At 43.7% G+C, this 16,926-nt stretch overlaps 1 protein-coding gene across 2 annotated transcripts; it reads left to right on the top strand.

Annotated features, from left to right (window-relative positions):
- The first annotated feature begins 5,327 nt into the window (after positions 1-5,327).
- INSIG1 (insulin induced gene 1) lies at positions 5,328-15,839 on the top strand. 2 transcript variants are annotated; one of them, XM_056336362.1, is made up of 6 exons: positions 5,328-5,463; positions 6,050-6,459; positions 9,111-9,235; positions 9,923-10,089; positions 10,553-10,652; positions 13,541-15,839. In XM_056336362.1, exons 2-6 carry the CDS (start codon positions 6,066-6,068, stop codon positions 13,568-13,570), a joined length of 816 nt encoding a protein of 271 aa, XP_056192337.1. In that variant the 5' UTR covers positions 5,328-5,463; positions 6,050-6,065; the 3' UTR covers positions 13,571-15,839. The 2 variants fall into 2 exon arrangements, with proteins under 2 accessions (XP_056192337.1, XP_056192336.1); XM_056336361.1 differs by lacking the exon at positions 5,328-5,463 and adding an exon at positions 5,471-5,619.
- Positions 15,840-16,926: the final 1,087 nt, after the last annotated feature.

The raw sequence follows: 16,926 nt of genomic DNA, 5'->3' as shown, positions 1-16,926 counted from the left end.
TGTGTGGAAAAGCTCTGGAAGAACGTGTTTTGCATACAATAGCAACAGCTCTAAAGCTCTGGGCCACAGTGCTCCAGAGTTTAAGGGGCATGAAGATGTACAGATATAACCAGTGTGTGTGATACTGAGTCTATTCTTTGTAGCCATACCTCTGCTATTTATAGCTATTAGCACAGTAGGGACAGGGAAGAAAGAGGCAGAGCAGAAAATTGCTCATCTGATTTAGACCTTGGCTATCTCATCAGACACTGAGGCTGCAGCTAGCTTTCCTAGATGAGAACAGTCCTTCTACCTGACGCAGTGGTAAGAGTTTATAAAATGAGGATGCTGTAAAGCTCCTTCCTCTCCTCTGTAATTACTTGTTCCAAGCTGAACAGCTACAGGAGAGTGCCACTCCATGTCTTCCCTACTGTGGCATGTTGAAGTCTAAAGCTTTAAGCATGTACGGGGGGAGTAACTCCTTTGTGGTGACTCCATGGTTAACACTACAAGCTAGCATATGAATTCCAGAAGCATCTTCCTCAGGCACATATGACAAGAAGGGAGTGGGAAGGTTGCCATCATGAGAGGACAAAAGTGCTGGAATTGTGTACCATGAGAAGAGGGCTGAGTAAGGACACTGTAGTTCACATCGCAATCCTTGAGGAAATTTCTGATTTTTTCCTATATGGGAAGTCCTGGGTCATCAAACAAGTGAAAAACACTTGAGCTAACAATCAGCCATGGACACGCTTGCACATACACCTCGAAGGAGCCCTTTTGCAAAACGTGACATTGTATAGGAACTGGTGATAGAAATGTAGTTTTCTTCTTCATGCAAGTAATGTTTGCATCAAGAAACAAATGCATATAAAAGACAAAACACAATGTTTCTTCTGGTTTTTTTTTTTAAATCTGAATACCTCTTTATTTCACCTATTCTTTAGACTATCTTGATTTGAACTACTATTATAAGGAACTGGACATCCCCTCATATAACGATTGACTAGCTACTCATTTACAAAGGTGTTACAGCCAATAATTTTACTTTCAAGGAAACCTGCTCCTTGTAGTGCCCTGCTTTTTACGTCACAGTGAACATGAAAAGAAAAAAGGGATGGAAACACCACTTCTAATTAGTAACTTTAAAGATCTGAAGGTAGTATAAATAAATGTATGAAAGTAAATATAGCAAGACCAAAATTCCAACATTTTTTAACCACACCAAGGACAGAATACCTTGCCTCTGTAACACTGCTTATGCCAGCCTCACAAACCTACTATTATCATCGAACAAGTAATTTTATCACAATAATATAACCAACAAATAGTATTTTTTTTGTAAGGATGTTTAGATTAAATCACCATCTTGAATATCAAGCATGAACTCATTGAACTCACTGCTATAAATATGCAGAACAACGGTGATGAATGAAGACGAAACTGAGGCAAAAGATGCTGTCTTTGTGTCAGGACAGAGGTCCATTGACAGTGAGTAAGTACCCACAGCTGCATGTGGGATGTTGATTAGCTAATTATATGACGGTTGTTACATGAATTTATAGACACTTGAAGACTGCAGCCTACATATAATTGTTCTTTCTGTTTTGTTCTAGTCAAAAAGCAGCTAGAGAAACGTCGGCAACTAAACAAAAAACTTCAGTTCACATTTGTCATGTGCCCACTACAATATTATTAACTACACAAAGACAGAGCTTTGTTAGGGTATTTTAGGGTTTCATTTCCATGCTCAGACTCCAACCATAGTTTCTCATCCTCAGATTATGTAAAAACAGACAAGTTTTTAAGTTCTGCTCACTGTGGATGACTCACATTACTATAGACTAACCACTAACACATTTTTTTTTACCTCTTTGTTTTACAAGCCTGAGGTGTTCTGGCTAGGGTTTGTCTTGTTCAGAGTCTGTATGTTTTGCATACTGCTTATTGTACCATGTAATCACTCCCCATCCTTCTCCTTTTAGCTTTTAATGAGCTCCTGCCCTGGGACTTGGGCAATTTCACAAAACTATCCTACAGAACTCAGCATACACCATTTATTACCAGGATACACTGACCTCTGAGAAGGCACCACACCATCTGCAGGCTTCGCTGCAGATTCCTAAGAATTCACACTACTACATTGGAGACTGCTGATAAAGTAAAGAACTCAGTCTGATAAATTGCTGATGATGACAAAAGTTTTTTTGAACTCTTGTACATAAGGCTAGCATCAGGAATCAAACAAGGCATGTCACTAAATCCTTCTGTGGAGACACAGGGGACTAAGGCTTAGCTTATGACTCAAAGGTTTCTGTACTCTTATATCAATAGGAGAAAGTCTTGAAGGTGAATAAACTCCAAAAAGTCTCCAGTGAGCAGAGGGAGAGCAGCTTTACACATAATACAGGTCTTGCTCCGTGATTCTCTACCACTGCCTTCTGAGATTGTATCAGCAGCCAGCTCATTTTTTTATCTAGTTGAAGTAGAGAGAAAAATAAAATGTCTGAGTATCCTAAGCTTCCCGTGTAAAAGGCCCATGAAACAGCCTTTGTGAGACAAACACGTTGTCAGATTTCAGAACATCACAGAGTTTAACACAGCAAGCATGAAAGAACAGGTGAAATTATTTATTTCTGTAATGAGTAGTGATGCTGGGTACTTGTACATCCTGCCGTCTTTGCTAAGGAATAAGACAAAAATAACAATGTCATTAATCTTACAAAGACACGTGAGCACTTCTTTCCAGAAATAACTGTTAAGTGTAAAATTTCAGGCATTACTCAAAGCATGCAGAGGCCTAACCTTTTTTAGGATTTGGAAAGGAAATGTAAAGCACTATGACTGTAAAGCAACATGAACATAAAGGGCATTTAACCTTTATTCTAAGTAGGTACCTTCAGGAAAAACATGCTTAGGTCCAGTTTCTCAACTAGTGTAGATTTGTATTGATTCTGCTGGTTTTAGCGAAGCTGCAGCAAGTTTTGCCACCTCAGAAGTTGGTCTCTGCTGTTTGAAAGAAACCTGGAAGAAAAAAGGGCACCACCACATGATATTATGAGTATGAAAAACAAAAGTAATAAAATATGCTGCAGGAAGTAGCAAAAGAGACATAAGCATGAGGAAAGGAAAAACACAGAGTTAAAAAAAATGCTTAAGAGGTTCTTTCAGGAAAGAAAACTAGCAGACACAGCACAAGGGAATGTGAACTCTGCCCAGACACTCAGAAGATGGGCAAGACTCAAGGAAAAAAAATTTTAATACAGAAAGATATTATTTCAAATAAAGTAGAGATGTGGCACAAGCAACAATGAATTATACTTGTTTCCCACAGGTAAACTCCAGAAAGAGGTTTCTTACAAAGATGGGTCACTTTATCTCAGATCAACAGGACTGTGGATAAATCTCAAAGTGACTCTACAAAGAAGAAAATTTCCCAGGGAATGAGTTCTATCTCTTACTTAGGGTTGCCAAAGCTATTGTTTAGCAGTCTAGGGACACAGACAAATTGCCTGTGTCGATTCAAAACTCACACATGGTTGCCATGAAGGGAAGTGTTATGTCTGCATGTGATTTCCTGGAACAAATCAAATGTTTCTGCGGAGGAACCCATTAAAAGCTAACAATATATTAAGGCTGTTTTCTCTGAAAATAGCTAAGTCAAACTTACAGTGCAGGTCCACTAGGTCAGAAGAAAACATGAAGAAAGGGAAATAAACTGTGTTGTTAAAAATCTGACAGAAGAATCCAAACAATTTTAGCCCACAAGACTAAAATCAAAAGCTGTTTCGGTACACTATTGAGAGAAAACAGCAGTGGAAACGGAGTATTTACCGCTCCACATACAAAGGACACATATACAGCGGTCCAGCAGTAAAGTCTGCGAGACAGGGCTGGGCTGATCCCAAAGCAGTCATTACTGAGAGAAAAATACTGGGCTCTTCTGTCACTTCCAGCAGTGTCACTAACAATTTGTTCATCACCAAGACAGTGAAGTACATCATCCAAAGGCACACTGCTCAGCAGGCTCGGCAATCCTGTTTGCGTCCCAGCTAGAACTGAGCAAAGATCAGAAAAGATAGCCATATCCCAGACAAATTTTACTTTTTACGATATACAGAAGACCTGGACCTGCCCTTTTCCATATCTTTGACTCTGTATTTTTTGTTACATTTAACACATCAATGAAAGACAACTGGAACCATCATTGAACATTGATGGTTCAAGAACTTGGACCATCGTTCTGCCCATCACAGGCATGGCTAGCAACTGCTCTTCACCCCTCAGTGTCATTGCTTGGGAAGTCATTGGGTCCTATATTCTTTCCAGTTGTGAAGAGGGCGTACCTCACATGACAAAGAAGATGTGCTGGCTCCAGAGAGGCCAGCCAAATAAACAAGAAATCCAGTTATTCCTACTGCATCAACATATCGGTCTCTAATGTATTATGGAGAACTGGCATCTTAAAAAAGAAGCCTAGCAGCTGAGTCCTGCTCTGTAGACAACTTTTGGTGCTGAACTCTAACGTGATGTACAGCACATGCAGCTGACCAGCTCTACTAGGCCACTTTCCAGACCCTTGCAGAATCCAGGGGGTGAACTTGCATTTGACTGTGTTTTCACGACGCTACGCTAGGCTGGGAGAACCACGACCCAGGCTCGGCGGGTGCTGGCAGAGTGGCTGCTCAGGCTGCCAGCACTGATGGCAACAGCCAGGAGTCTGGGATGTGCCAGGGACCCCGCGGCTGGGCGCTGATGCAGTGTCTGCGTTTGGCACCATCTTCTTACGCAGTCATGGGTTTGGCGGGATCTCCTTGCACCATCATTGTAGAATTATGACAGTGAGGGTCACCAGTCCCTTCATCTTCAGGAGATGCCACAGCTGACACCTCCAACCTTCCCCATGACTAATTGCCCTCTCCCAAGGGGGCAACCCACCACGGTGGGCTGGGTGAGCACGGGAGGGCTGGGCTGTGGAGGCCACTGCCACCCTCACCACTGCCACCACCATCACCACCACCTTCAACATCACCACCACCGCCCCGGGGCGGGCTGGCGGGCGCAGCTCGGCGCCGGGCTCTCCCCAGGGCCGGCGCCTCAGTGGGGGAGATGACCCCCGCCGCCGCGCGCGCCCCCTCGCCCCTGTCCCTTTCCCGCCCGGCGGCGGCGCGCGCGCCCTCCCGCGGCGCGCTCCCGCCCCCGCCCCGCCATTGGCCGGCGCCGCCGCGCGGTCCTGCCGCCGTCAGCCGCAGCGCGGGCGGCGGGAGGTGGGGGGGGGGGCGGGTGGTGTGTCCCGCACGTCATATCAGCCGCCCGGCCGCCATTGGCTGCGCCGCCTCACCCGACTGGACGCGGGCGCCCGGGCTGGCGCGGCGGCTCCCGCGCTCGGCGCTCGCGCCCGGCCCCGCCCCGCGCGCCCCGGCCCGGCCCGAGGGGAGGGGTGGCGGAGGGGAGCGGCGGGCCCGGCGCTGCCTCCGGCCGCGGGTAGGTCGGCGGCGGGTAACGTGACACCCGCGGCTGGGGGCTTATAAACCTTACACGGGGCGCGGGCCGCGGCGGCGAGCCGGCAGGGAGGCGGCAGAGCGGCGGCCGGTCGCCCTCCCCCACGGGCTGAGGCGGCGGCGGGCGCAGCCCCCTGAGGTGAGAGGGCGGGGAGGCCCGCGTCCCCGGTGGCCGGCGGGGAGGGGGTCGGCGCGGTTTTACACACACCCCCAGCTGGGAAGCGAGCCCCGTCCCCGAGGGAGAGGGGGCAGCGCGGGTCTAAGGGAGCAGTGGGCGGGGGTCCCTGTCCCCGGCCTCCCCCGGGGCTTAGCCGCTCGGGTCACTGGGGCCGGGGGCCCCGCCGGTGACGGGCCGCAGCAGCGCAGCCCCCGGCCGTGTGGCCGCTGAGGTGGGTCTGGTCACCCCGCTCCTGCTCAGCGCCCACCTTTCCCCCCGGCCTGTCGGGCCCTGAGCTGCCCGGTTGGCGGTGGAGGAGGCGGGGGGCGGGGGGAGGTGTGTGTCAGCGGTGCGTAAAGCGTCGAGCTGACCCGTTGTTGGAGGGTTTTAACAGCCTGGCCCTGTGTTTCAGGACTCTGGTGAAGCCAATGCCCAGGCTGGAGAACTGCGCCTGGAGCTGTTCCTGCACTGCCAGGGGAAGGCACAAAACCCAGCTGGGGGACACGGCTGCTGGGCTGGCCGCCAAGGTGGGCGAGATGCTGAGTTCCTCCGTACCGAGCCCCTCGCTGGCATTGGTGGGTCACGGAGCACACAGCCCCAGTACCGCCAGTGCCAGCAGCAGCACCACCACCACCAGCACCTTGAACTTGAGTCAACACCTGGTGCAGAGGAGTGTGGTCCTCTTCGTTGTCGGTGCTTTCATGGCCCTGGTGCTGAACTTGCTGCAGATCCAGAGGAATGTGACTCTGTTCCCCGACGAAGTCATTTCTACTCTCTTCTCCTCTGCCTGGTGGGTGCCCCCATGCTGCGGGACAGCAGCAGGTGAGTTGCTGACTCCACGAGTGATCTTTTTCCCTACCCCTCCGTGGGGAGGAGAGGTGGTGAGGCTGAATTTGTGACCTGTGCGTGCGGGAGCTCAGTGCTTCCATCCCAGAGTGATGCCGACTCAGCCTTTTGGAAGGATGCATGCCTGCTCCAGCGTTATCCACGTGCAGGAGCCACCCACGCGTTATCCCGCGTGTCCCAAGGCTTTCTTTGAGCCGGTGCACTCTGAATGTAGATAAAAGTGCGTTTTTCCGGCGGTGCGGTCTGGAAGCGCGAGTGAGCGGTTCCAGCGCCGTGGCGCGGCGGTGGCTGTGGGAACAGGCGCTGCCCACGCAGCTCCGCCGTGCTTCCCTGGTGAGGGCGCGAGTTCACCGCGGGGTACCCCCGCGCGCCCCCTCCGCCCCACGGCGGGGCACGAGTGGGCGTGGCGGGGCCGCGGCGTGCCGCGCTGTCCCCGCCCCCCCCCGCCGGCCATTGGCTACCGGCGAACTGGTGAGTGGCGGGCGGCGCTCGCCATTGGCTGCCGGCGCGAACTGGCCACGGGCTGGGCCGAAAACAAGGAAGTCACGTGCGGCGGCGGCTGCCCGCTGCCCCCGGCCCCTGGCTGCCTCCAGAGCTGCAGCACAAAATACCCCAGAAAACGCGGATTGCGGTGCGGTTGGCACAGCAGCCAGTGCAATTAGCGTTAATAAGCCCACTCCTATCCTTGTCGAAACAAAATAAGGCTTTAATGAAGGGTTGGAGGGTTAAAAAGACGTTAAATTTTAGGAAATAAACCCACTGTAATCATACCTTATTTGTACTGAAAATATTTAAACAACTCTTGCATTTTGTTTTTTTTAATGCAGTGCTATTCATAGAATGGTTTGCATTGGAAATTAAAGATCATCTAGTTCCAACCCCTTTACTGCTCACCCAGGTTGCTCAAAGCCCCATCCAGCCTGGCCTTAAACACTTCCAAGAATGGGGGCATCCACAGCTTCTGTGGGCAACCTGTGCCAGTGTCTCACCACTCTCACAGTAAAAAATTTCTTCCTATCTAAACTTACCCTCTTTCAGTTTAAGCTATTCTGCCCTTGTCCTGTCACTGCAGGGCCTTGTAAAAAGTCCCTCTGCAGCTTTCTTGTCGGCCCCTTTAGGTGCTGGAAGGCTGCTGTAAGGTTTCCCTGAAGCCGCCTCCAGGCTGAACAACCATTAACACTCTCAGCCTGTCTTCATTGGAGAGGTGCTCCAGCCTCTTGATCATCTTCATGGCCCTCCTGTGGACTTGTTCCAGCAGGTCCATGTCCTCCTTATGTTGGGATCCCCAGAGTTGAATGCAGTACTCCAGGTGGAATCTTGTAAGAGCAGTCAAGGGGGAGAATGACCTCCCACAACCTGCTGACGTCTTTTGATGCAGCCCAGGATGTGGTTGGTTTTCTGGGCTGCAAATGCATCTTGCCAAGTCATGTTGAGATTCTTATCCATCAACACCCCCAAGTCTTTCTCCTCAGGGCTGCTTACATATTGGCATGTGCTATTTGTACTTGATAGTAAGGGAGTATGAATGATACACCATTAACTTGAATGACTTATAAACTTTGTAGTAAAAAGAGGTTGATACACCCCAATGACAGTTCTCATAGTCCTGTCACAGCTGGATAAAACTCTGGCATTTAGCTGTTACCATAAGGTAAAGGATCTGGTAACTGGCATTAGAATAATGAAATTGTTTCAGCATCAGACCACATGCCTGCCTTTGAATCATATGTCTTGTAGCCTTCTTAACATTGAAGTTACTAAGCTACTTCTCTTCAGAGTTTGAGGGGAGGGGAAGGGTAGGAAAGGGAACAAAGACAGATGTTACATACAGTTATAAAGCAGCATGTCTAGCCCTGGAGTTGGTGACAACACATGGAGTTGCAAGGCTTAGAAGAATGAAACTCATCTAGTGTTTGTGCTAGCAACTGATCTAACACTAGCCTATGTTTTTCTTTTCCAACCAATATGCAGACTGAGAAGATGCTGTATGAGGAGAAAAACTTTGTCTCGTTAATAGTATGAGTAGTTGTTTTTCTCTCGCATAAATATGACCAAAAGCAGGTGCTTCTTTAAGTTCAGCTCTGCTTCTATTTAGTATCGTAATCCACCTGATTTGGATGGGAGCATAGGCTGATCTACAGCCTGGCAGAAGAAGAGAAAGCAGTTCTGCCAAGAAACTTGAGTACAGGCAAATATTTAATTCAGGGCCTGATTCACAGCTAATGAGCTGAGTTCATAAAACTGCCCTGCATGTGACCAATAAACAGATATTGCATTACTCACTGTAACTCAGCTTTTGTTATGCTCTGTTATTTATTGGTACAAAACAAGCTTCTGCTCAGGATGTCAGATGGTACATGCTCATTGGAGAAAAGGAACTTAGAGTAACACTTTAACGTTGCAATATGTATCTCTGCCTTAAAGATTCAGGCAGATAATTGCTTGTTAGAGTGGAGTTTTTTCTTTTCTAAAGTAGGAGAGTAATAATTTGCTTTACTTCATCAGACTTGGAGTAGCATGACAAGTGCCTGTATTTTGTCAAGCACTTGTTTGCCAAACTAATACTTAGTAATATTGAAGTAATCGTTGTATAATGGTTCGTACAAGTTGTGTTGCTTCTCTTGCAGCTGTTGTTGGCCTGCTGTATCCCTGCATTGACAGCCACCTTGGGGAACCACACAAATTCAAGAGAGAATGGGCCAGCGTAATGCGATGTATAGCAGTTTTCGTTGGCATTAACCATGCAAGTGCTGTATCCTTGAACTAATTTGCATTGTTGCTCGATGTGCTTAGTCTGTTGTCATGAAACAGTCTCTCCGACTCACATCTGTGAAAATTACAAAGGTAAGGATGGTGCTGCTGGCAGAGACAAAATTCTCTGAGACTTGCAGTACACCACACTAGTTACTTTAAGATAGATAACACAGTTCACTTAAAAGTAGTTGGGGGGGGCTTCTGGGAGGGAAGAGGGGTAGACATCATGGTATGTCTGATTTAACTGCAAGCGTAACAGTATAGTTGTGTTATTTTAATTCGTATGTTGTCTGCATCTAAGAGTTAACACAGTTTACTGGTGAGGTACACTGAACAGTTTTCAGTCAGTGTTCTTTGTGTTGGATAATGGTGGTTTGGGCAGAAAATCTAAATCAGCAGTGATAACTAGGTTACTTGAGCCAGAAATCCATAAAAGTTAAATATATTGCAAAATAGTATATTCTTTAGACACTTAGTTTGACAAAAGTTGATGTTGCCTTTTTACTCACACTCCAGTCAAAGTCAACAAGAGCTATGATTGCTCGTCAGGTCTGAAAACCAAATCCCTAATGTATTGTAGAGATACAGAATCACGCTCATTTTCAGTTTTGAGTTCTCCCTTGTTCAATTTCAGCAGCAGGATGTCTGCGGACTTAAAAGGATTGTCCTTAACATCTTTTTCCAGAAACTAGATTTTGCAAACAACATCCAGCTGTCCCTGACTCTAGCAGCCTTATCACTGGGTCTGTGGTGGACATTTGATCGTTCAAGAAGTGGTCTCGGACTTGGAATTACAATAGCCTTTGTAGCAACTCTGATAACCCAGTTTCTTGTATATAATGGTGTTTATCAGTAAGTTAAGCTTTTAAATTACTATTTGAGTTCTCATGTCTTAACTAGAAACAGGGATGCACCTGCACTGGAAGTTAGTTATTAACATATTTAGCATATTCTTGTAATAAGACTTTGTTTGTCTAAGGCAGCTGATTGTCTGTTTTAGAAATGATCAGATTGAGAACTGAGGGTGGAGGGTGGAGAGCAGACAAATTGAGATGTATGTTGAAGTGGTGAAAGCTCAGAAAACTGAACTTACGCTGGCTTGGTGTATCATTAACTGGCTTCTAAACTTTGCTAGCTAGGACATTGGGTTTAAGAAGCTTACTAAGTTAACAGACTTAATTTGGTCTCCCTATTTCTTCTCCTATGTTACTGGTTTTTTGTTTGGGTCCAGAGAGAGAATTCCATAGCATCTTGTTAAGAGTATGTAAGGTGATGTTAATAACTTGCCTGTAACTTACTTCCTTTTCTTTACTAGGTATACATCCCCAGATTTTCTTTACATTCGTTCTTGGCTTCCATGTATATTTTTCTCAGGAGGTGTGACTGTAGGAAACATAGGACGCCAACTGGCTATGGTAATTACTGTATAATTAGCATTTCCTTTAACAATCCAAATACATTCCATTGTTGTTAATCCAAGAACAAACTATGCCTTTAAGGGTATGACTCACAAACTGACAGAGATAGATAGGTATCTTCCCAAGAGTTGAAATGTAAGCGTACAATGTGTGTTGCCAGTAGAGTGGGAATTGTCTTAGTAAGTGTTTGAGTATCTTTTGTATTTAACATTTTCCAGCAACAGTCTAAATAAGACTAGAATCAGCATGCCACTTCTGCTGAGAATCTTAATCACTCCTGCTCAGTACTTTGAAATAACATCTAAGGTCGCTAGAAAACTGAGCCACAAATGGGCTTTCTCTAATTATGCAGTAAAGCATTTTCTTATGTAGATGAAAGGAAATGTCCCTGTATAGCATTAAGTTCCACCACTCTAGAGTAAAATATGCTCTTTCTGGTCACTTAAGATGTAGTTCAAGTATCACTCCATATATGGGATAATACAGTATAAATTACAATTTCATTTGCTAGGTTCTTAAGGAATTATTTCCTTGCAGCATATGTTAAGAGTAAACCTGGCTGTATGCTTGCACATCAGCCTAAGGCTTGGTTGTGAAAACTGTTCTGACACTGATGCATAATAATAATTAATACTGTATTGATTTAACTTCTGTCTTCTTTGCTACATAAGTCCTTTGCATTGCATTTTTACTGAAGGAAGGGCATTTGTAGACTTAGGAGTTCCTGAAATACTAGTCTCTGAACTGTTTAATAAGGGAGAGAGCTGCTTTTGGGGACTGAACCACAAATGAGTAAAAAAATTAATCTAAAGCTAGTTGTCTTGCCTGGAATGGGCTTTCTGTCTCTTCTGCCTAGCCTTGCTAACCCAATGGGTGGATGCAAATGTACTTCTAAGGTGGATAGTCCGAACTTGATGCTGTGGCTGAACAGTCTTGCAGACAAGCTGGGGAAGAGCGCCCTGTTGCTTGACCACCACTACTAAAGAAATTAAATTTTAATGTTAGCCATTGATTCTCAGTTATGCTAAATTAACAGTAACCTCTTGTAGAAAAGGCTGTTGGGGGGAAAAAAAAAAAGGCATGGGGCAAATCTACACCTGTTCCTGAGGGTTTTTTTTCTTGCAGACTTGATACCAAGTTACAGATTTCCCTATGTGACCATGGTCACAACCTTAACTTCGTAGTCAATTTTGGTTTGCTCTGAGGTTCTTTAAAATACAAGCTCACTACTTCCCCTTCAAATTCCAGCAGTGCATACTGTCTGCATGTGTTTTTCCTTAGGACTGTGTGTATGGGGGGAAGAGAGGGTCATTTCTCTTTCTAAATTTGCCACTCACATTGATAAAGAAATATATTAATGTAGCTTTATTTAAGCTTCGCTATTGCAAGCAGAGTGTCAGAATAAAATCATAGTCAGTTATATGCTACAGTTCTGTATTTCACATTGGCATGTGCAGTACTTCCAGTTGCTATGCTTCTTAGGTGAGAAGGCAAAAAAAAAGGAGTCTTAAAGAAGAGCTAAAATAAACATAGGCACATAGGACTTTTTCTTCACCTGACATCTCACCTGAATGTAGTTAAAATCAGATTGGCTCCTGCCTGCAACTTTTCTGTCAAGCTTGTCATCTTACAAAGAAAGAGGGAAGTTGGCAAGGCAAAGCATTATATTCTGGTTGTTTAGAAGTATCTTGTCGTTACCACTACGTAGTCTGGAAAAACTTGAAGCCCTATATTTTCATAGGACCACTTCTGTATATCACTGCGAAGCATTCAGTGCTGGAGATCAATTAATATCACTTTAAAATAGAATGGTTTCGTCAGCTGTTGCGAATGTGGCAAGAAGATGTAATACTGCATTTTTTTTAAACTAAACTTGAATAAAAGTTATTTTTGTAGATATGTTCTCCTGTAGTCCCTGAGCTGTTTGGCTGCATGTGACAGTCACAGATCCAACAGTAGATATTTTCTGGGCACGTCTAGTGTAGAAGGCTGCACTTGTGGAAATTACTCTAGTGGAGTGAAGTTGCCTCACTTCTTCCTCAGCCCCTGTCTAGCTTTTGCAGTTAGAAAAGAAAGATGTAGAGCAGGAAATGTCCCAGAGACATCCCTCCCATCCTGAAAAATCTTAGCTGGGGGATGCTTTCTGCCTTCCATCACTGGATTTCAAGTGAGCTTACATGAATTAACCAACCTGAAGTTGCTCAGTCAGTGCTCATTAAACGGACGGCAACACTTCACTTTGAGTTGTAACCATCATTCTCAACATCTGGTGAACTAGGGTGATATTCGGAACTTGGACCTCACAAAAATCTATTGTTTGTTACTGCTGGAGGCTGCAGAGCTCTGAATGCATTCAGTGCTTGCAAATACTTTTGCATTTTGACTTTAGAATGAAAAGAACAAGCTTGTTTTAAAGAAGTTGGTTAAATTTGTTACGCTTGACATACTACAGGGTTTCATACTAGAAGAGGGACTTAGGAGGAAATGAGTAAGTCTATCTGATACCAGGTGTTAGTTGGAAAATAAACATGCTTCAAGGCAATTTGAAAGAGGACTGTTAAAAAAAGCTGAATTAATGCCCATTAAGTGAAGCACTCTGTGCCTTCTGCTAAGAAATAAACTGAGATGGGGAGGAAAGCTAGCAAAGGCTTATAAAAAGTAGTGCAATTGGTAAGTGGGTTTATCAGATTAACTAATAGAGGCATCACAGATCCATAGTGATTTAAGGAGCACACGCTTGTTGAGCTCTTATAAGAAGCCATATCTGCTAGGTCATTGTCATCCTCTCTGAAGCTAGTTGACCATTTAATCGTTGAAAACTGCATGATGTACTCACTTACCAGATGGCATTAAAATATAATGTGCTTGGTATTTTTTATCCATAGGGTATTCCAGAGAAACCACACAATGACTAAATCTTTGAAGAAGAGAGCATGATGCCAGTGTGAAAGCAACATTACGAAGATGTGTTCCTGTTTTAAATTGAAGATTATTTAGAAAAAATAATCTCTTTATGGGCTCACTGCACAAATGACTTGTGGAAAAAAAAATATTAATCCACTCTTAGAATAGCCAAATGAAATTAACTGCTTATCTTGAAATCTTACCCTGATTTACCGCGTAAGCATTTGCGTATGGCTGTTCTCTGGAAGAGTTTAACACCAAGTTGCATACAGCTGTTCAGGCTAAGTGGCAGTTTTCCGAGTATTAGATTCCAATGTAAGTTATTGAATCAGCTGCCGTATTTTAAAGCCTTGAAACTGAAATTTAATTACAAGCTCTTGTATCAGTGCCCAAAGGAAGTAGATTGATGGTGCTTAACAATGATGAAGTATGGTTTAATAGGAATAGTATTTATCCAAATCTTTAAAAAATAGGGTTATTTAAAAATAAGAGTGATCGAAACAGATTAAAGGCATTGCACTAATGCTTTTAGGAGTCTTATGAAGGAATCGTGCCCTTACTTGTTATGCTGCATTAAGTTTCTGTCTTTGATGGTGGAGAGGGTTGGAGGGAGAAAAGGTTGGAAGTCACTTAGTTTAGAATTCATAAATTCAGTACGATAGGTGAACAATGGAGACAATCTTGTTCGAACATGAACTATATCAAGAAATTCTGACTGGAAATTTCATTACTTCTGAAGCTTGCAGTTAGGTTTGCAAGAATCACGTTCTAGCCCCAGTTCAGGAAGAAGTTTAAGGGTGTCTGCGCACTCCTGCTTAATAGGGACATACACTTCAGTATCTCACTGAAGGAAGTCTTAGGTATCTTAAATGTCTGGTGTCACTGGGAAACTTGCATTGCAGGTCAGTGCTTGGCCATTGAGTACGTGCCCCCAGCTCCTTACATTTGCCGTTTCCTCCTAGAGGTGTCCTTGATCTTGCTTCTGTTTGAGTCAGGGTTTTGACTGAAACGATGGGAAACAGAAGCAGGCCTAAAATGTGATGTAAACTGTATGTGAAAAATAGCGAACAGCTTGTTTTCTCAGTTCAGTTTCTAAAAGAGATCACTACTTGTTTTTTCACAACCCTATAGAACTTGCAATCTGTGATTGCCTTCTTAAAAAAACAGAAGTGCTTATGTCACTACATTAAACATTTGGTGTTTCTTAATACTTAGTTCTGGTGAGCACAAGGTATTCATTTGATAGCTTAGACCACAGGAGACCTAAGTAGCAAGTATTAGGTCTTAAAGTTGAAGTGCAATGTACAGTAAATCTGAGCCTCATGTTCTCTTCATTATCGATCATTTCTTATGAGAGATTAAAGAGAAAAGGTTCTGAGTTCATTTCAATGCTGCATGGAGTCAAATGGAGCAATAATTTATTTAACTAGTAAAGCTAGTTTTGTTGTATCTTTTGTTGAACCCAAATTTTTAGGAATACTCCAATTGTGTGGTTATGGTGTACTTGTAAACTTTTATGGATTTGCCTTTTCGTATTATGCAATTTTTTTGTGTTCATTTCCAATCTCACATGGCTTCAGACACAGTTAGAGGCATCAGTTAAAGGCTGACCATCAAAAAAAGTTGAGGCCAGGTAGCAGTGTTCTGGCTGTTTTCACTCTTCTAAGGGAATGCTGTAACTGCTGCTTGTGCTTTTTTGTAGCAGGAAAAGTTTAGCACAAAGTCTGTATTACAGAGCGGACCCCGATTCTAATCTTGCTTTGGTGTAAATCAAGAGTAATTTCATTGATGTGAGATCCTTCTTCAAATGTTTGAAACCTAAATAATCACATTTTTTTAGGATTACCTGAAGAAAGTAGCTCCTCAGATCAGGACTGGATCAGCTCAGCTGTTTTAAGAAGTATGCTACCTGCTGGGGAGGCAGTTTTGTAACCATCTTGAAACCAATTTCAAAACATTGTAAAACCAGATGTAAGTAAAGATGACAGTGATCTCTACAGATGTTTGATAGAGAAGTATTTAAGACTTATTTGTAAAGACTGAAAATAAATCTGTATGTGTTAGAAATAATGCAGCCAAAAATTAAGTCAAAAGTTCATTTTTTGCCAATACTTCTGAGTATCTTAACCAAAGTGGTTTAAGTTTGGAAGAGGTGGGGAGGGGTGTGAAGAGAATTTGCACTATTCTGAATTTGAACACTTAAATTCTCATTCTTACTGATAAGTTTTCAGCGGTGTGTTTGGTTTTACACTTTTTTTACTATTAAAGTTTTAAGATCAAGTCATGTTTGCCTTGGATTCTCTGTATTCACATTATGCAGGAATCTTGCTTGTAAAGGCCAGTTGTTATGGTTGCATAACAAATATTCAGTCATGCATACTCAGTGGTTAAAAAAAAAAAAATACCCCTAAACTGAACTTGGAGAGATTAACCTTTCGAGTGGCTTCTGGCCTGGGTTATGTAGTTGAAGAAAAAATTCTTGCTATTGTACCAACAAAGCAGCATAGGTGTATGTTCTGGTTATGTGACTTAAGGTACATAATCTTATTACCATTGTCTTCCAAGATGCTGAAATTCATAACTTGAAACAAAATAAGGATGGGGCAGGGTAAACATGCAAACTCCTTTTGTGGCTTGGTTATCTGCAGTAGCAGTTACTAAAGTCTGAAGCATCTTACAGTGCAAACAGTAAGAATGAGCAAGCACAGATGATAAAGCTAAGCAATTCCAAAAATGTTGCATCATCTGATTTAGGGAAGATGGTATCCTGCAAATTTAGACAAAAAGTCTTCCAATTTTACTGCACTTAAATATTTATTTCAGACTTGTAGAAGCTGCTGCGTTTGTGGTATGAATAATAGAATGGCTTTTTGATCAGTGCATTAAATTTCATCTATATCAGTGTAGAGTCTGGCTTAGCTGAAGGAAGCTTCATTAGGAACTTCTTAACTATTTTAGCTTAAATATCCTTCGTTTGCTTAACTTCAGTGCATGCTCTACTAACAGCTCCAAGCTGAGGGTGGTTCACATCCTACAGGTACATTGCTTTCCCTGAAACTCTGCTCAGATTTTGTCAAAAGGAATTAAAAATAAATATTTTCTTGGAAAAAGCTGTGGGATGCAGCCTAGTCTTGGAGAACTAGGACATGATGGTCTCCTTTTAAGACAGACAATTAAAGACAATTTTAAGACAGAATTTCTAAAGGAAAACAATAAAGTCTTCCAGCAGGTGTGATGATTTGACTTGTGCATAGTTGCTGCAAATTTGTTTGGTGGGTTACTCAGCCTTTGGCTTTAAGCGTGGGGATTTGCAGGTGCTAAATTAGCCACAGGAGGGCCCATAGTCTGTTCTCTGAATGTAACAGGA

The sequence above is a fragment of the Falco biarmicus genome, chromosome 4 (genome assembly GCF_023638135.1).
Source record: "Falco biarmicus isolate bFalBia1 chromosome 4, bFalBia1.pri, whole genome shotgun sequence".
Classification (NCBI taxonomy): Eukaryota; Metazoa; Chordata; class Aves; order Falconiformes; family Falconidae; genus Falco; species Falco biarmicus.
This window is presented reverse-complemented; position numbering and strand designations above follow the sequence as displayed.

Bases quoted from the DNA above. Each gene is read 5' to 3' on its own strand.
- INSIG1 (XM_056336362.1), top strand. From the start codon at position 6,066: ATGCCCAGGCTGGAGAACTGCGCCTGGAGCTGTTCCTGCACTGCCAGG. The intron at 10,090-10,552 runs GTAAGTTAAGCT...TTTCTTTACTAG, and splicing joins GTATATAATGGTGTTTATCA to GTATACATCCCCAGATTTTC. The intron at 10,653-13,540 runs GTAATTACTGTA...TTTTATCCATAG, and splicing joins TAGGACGCCAACTGGCTATG to GGTATTCCAGAGAAACCACA.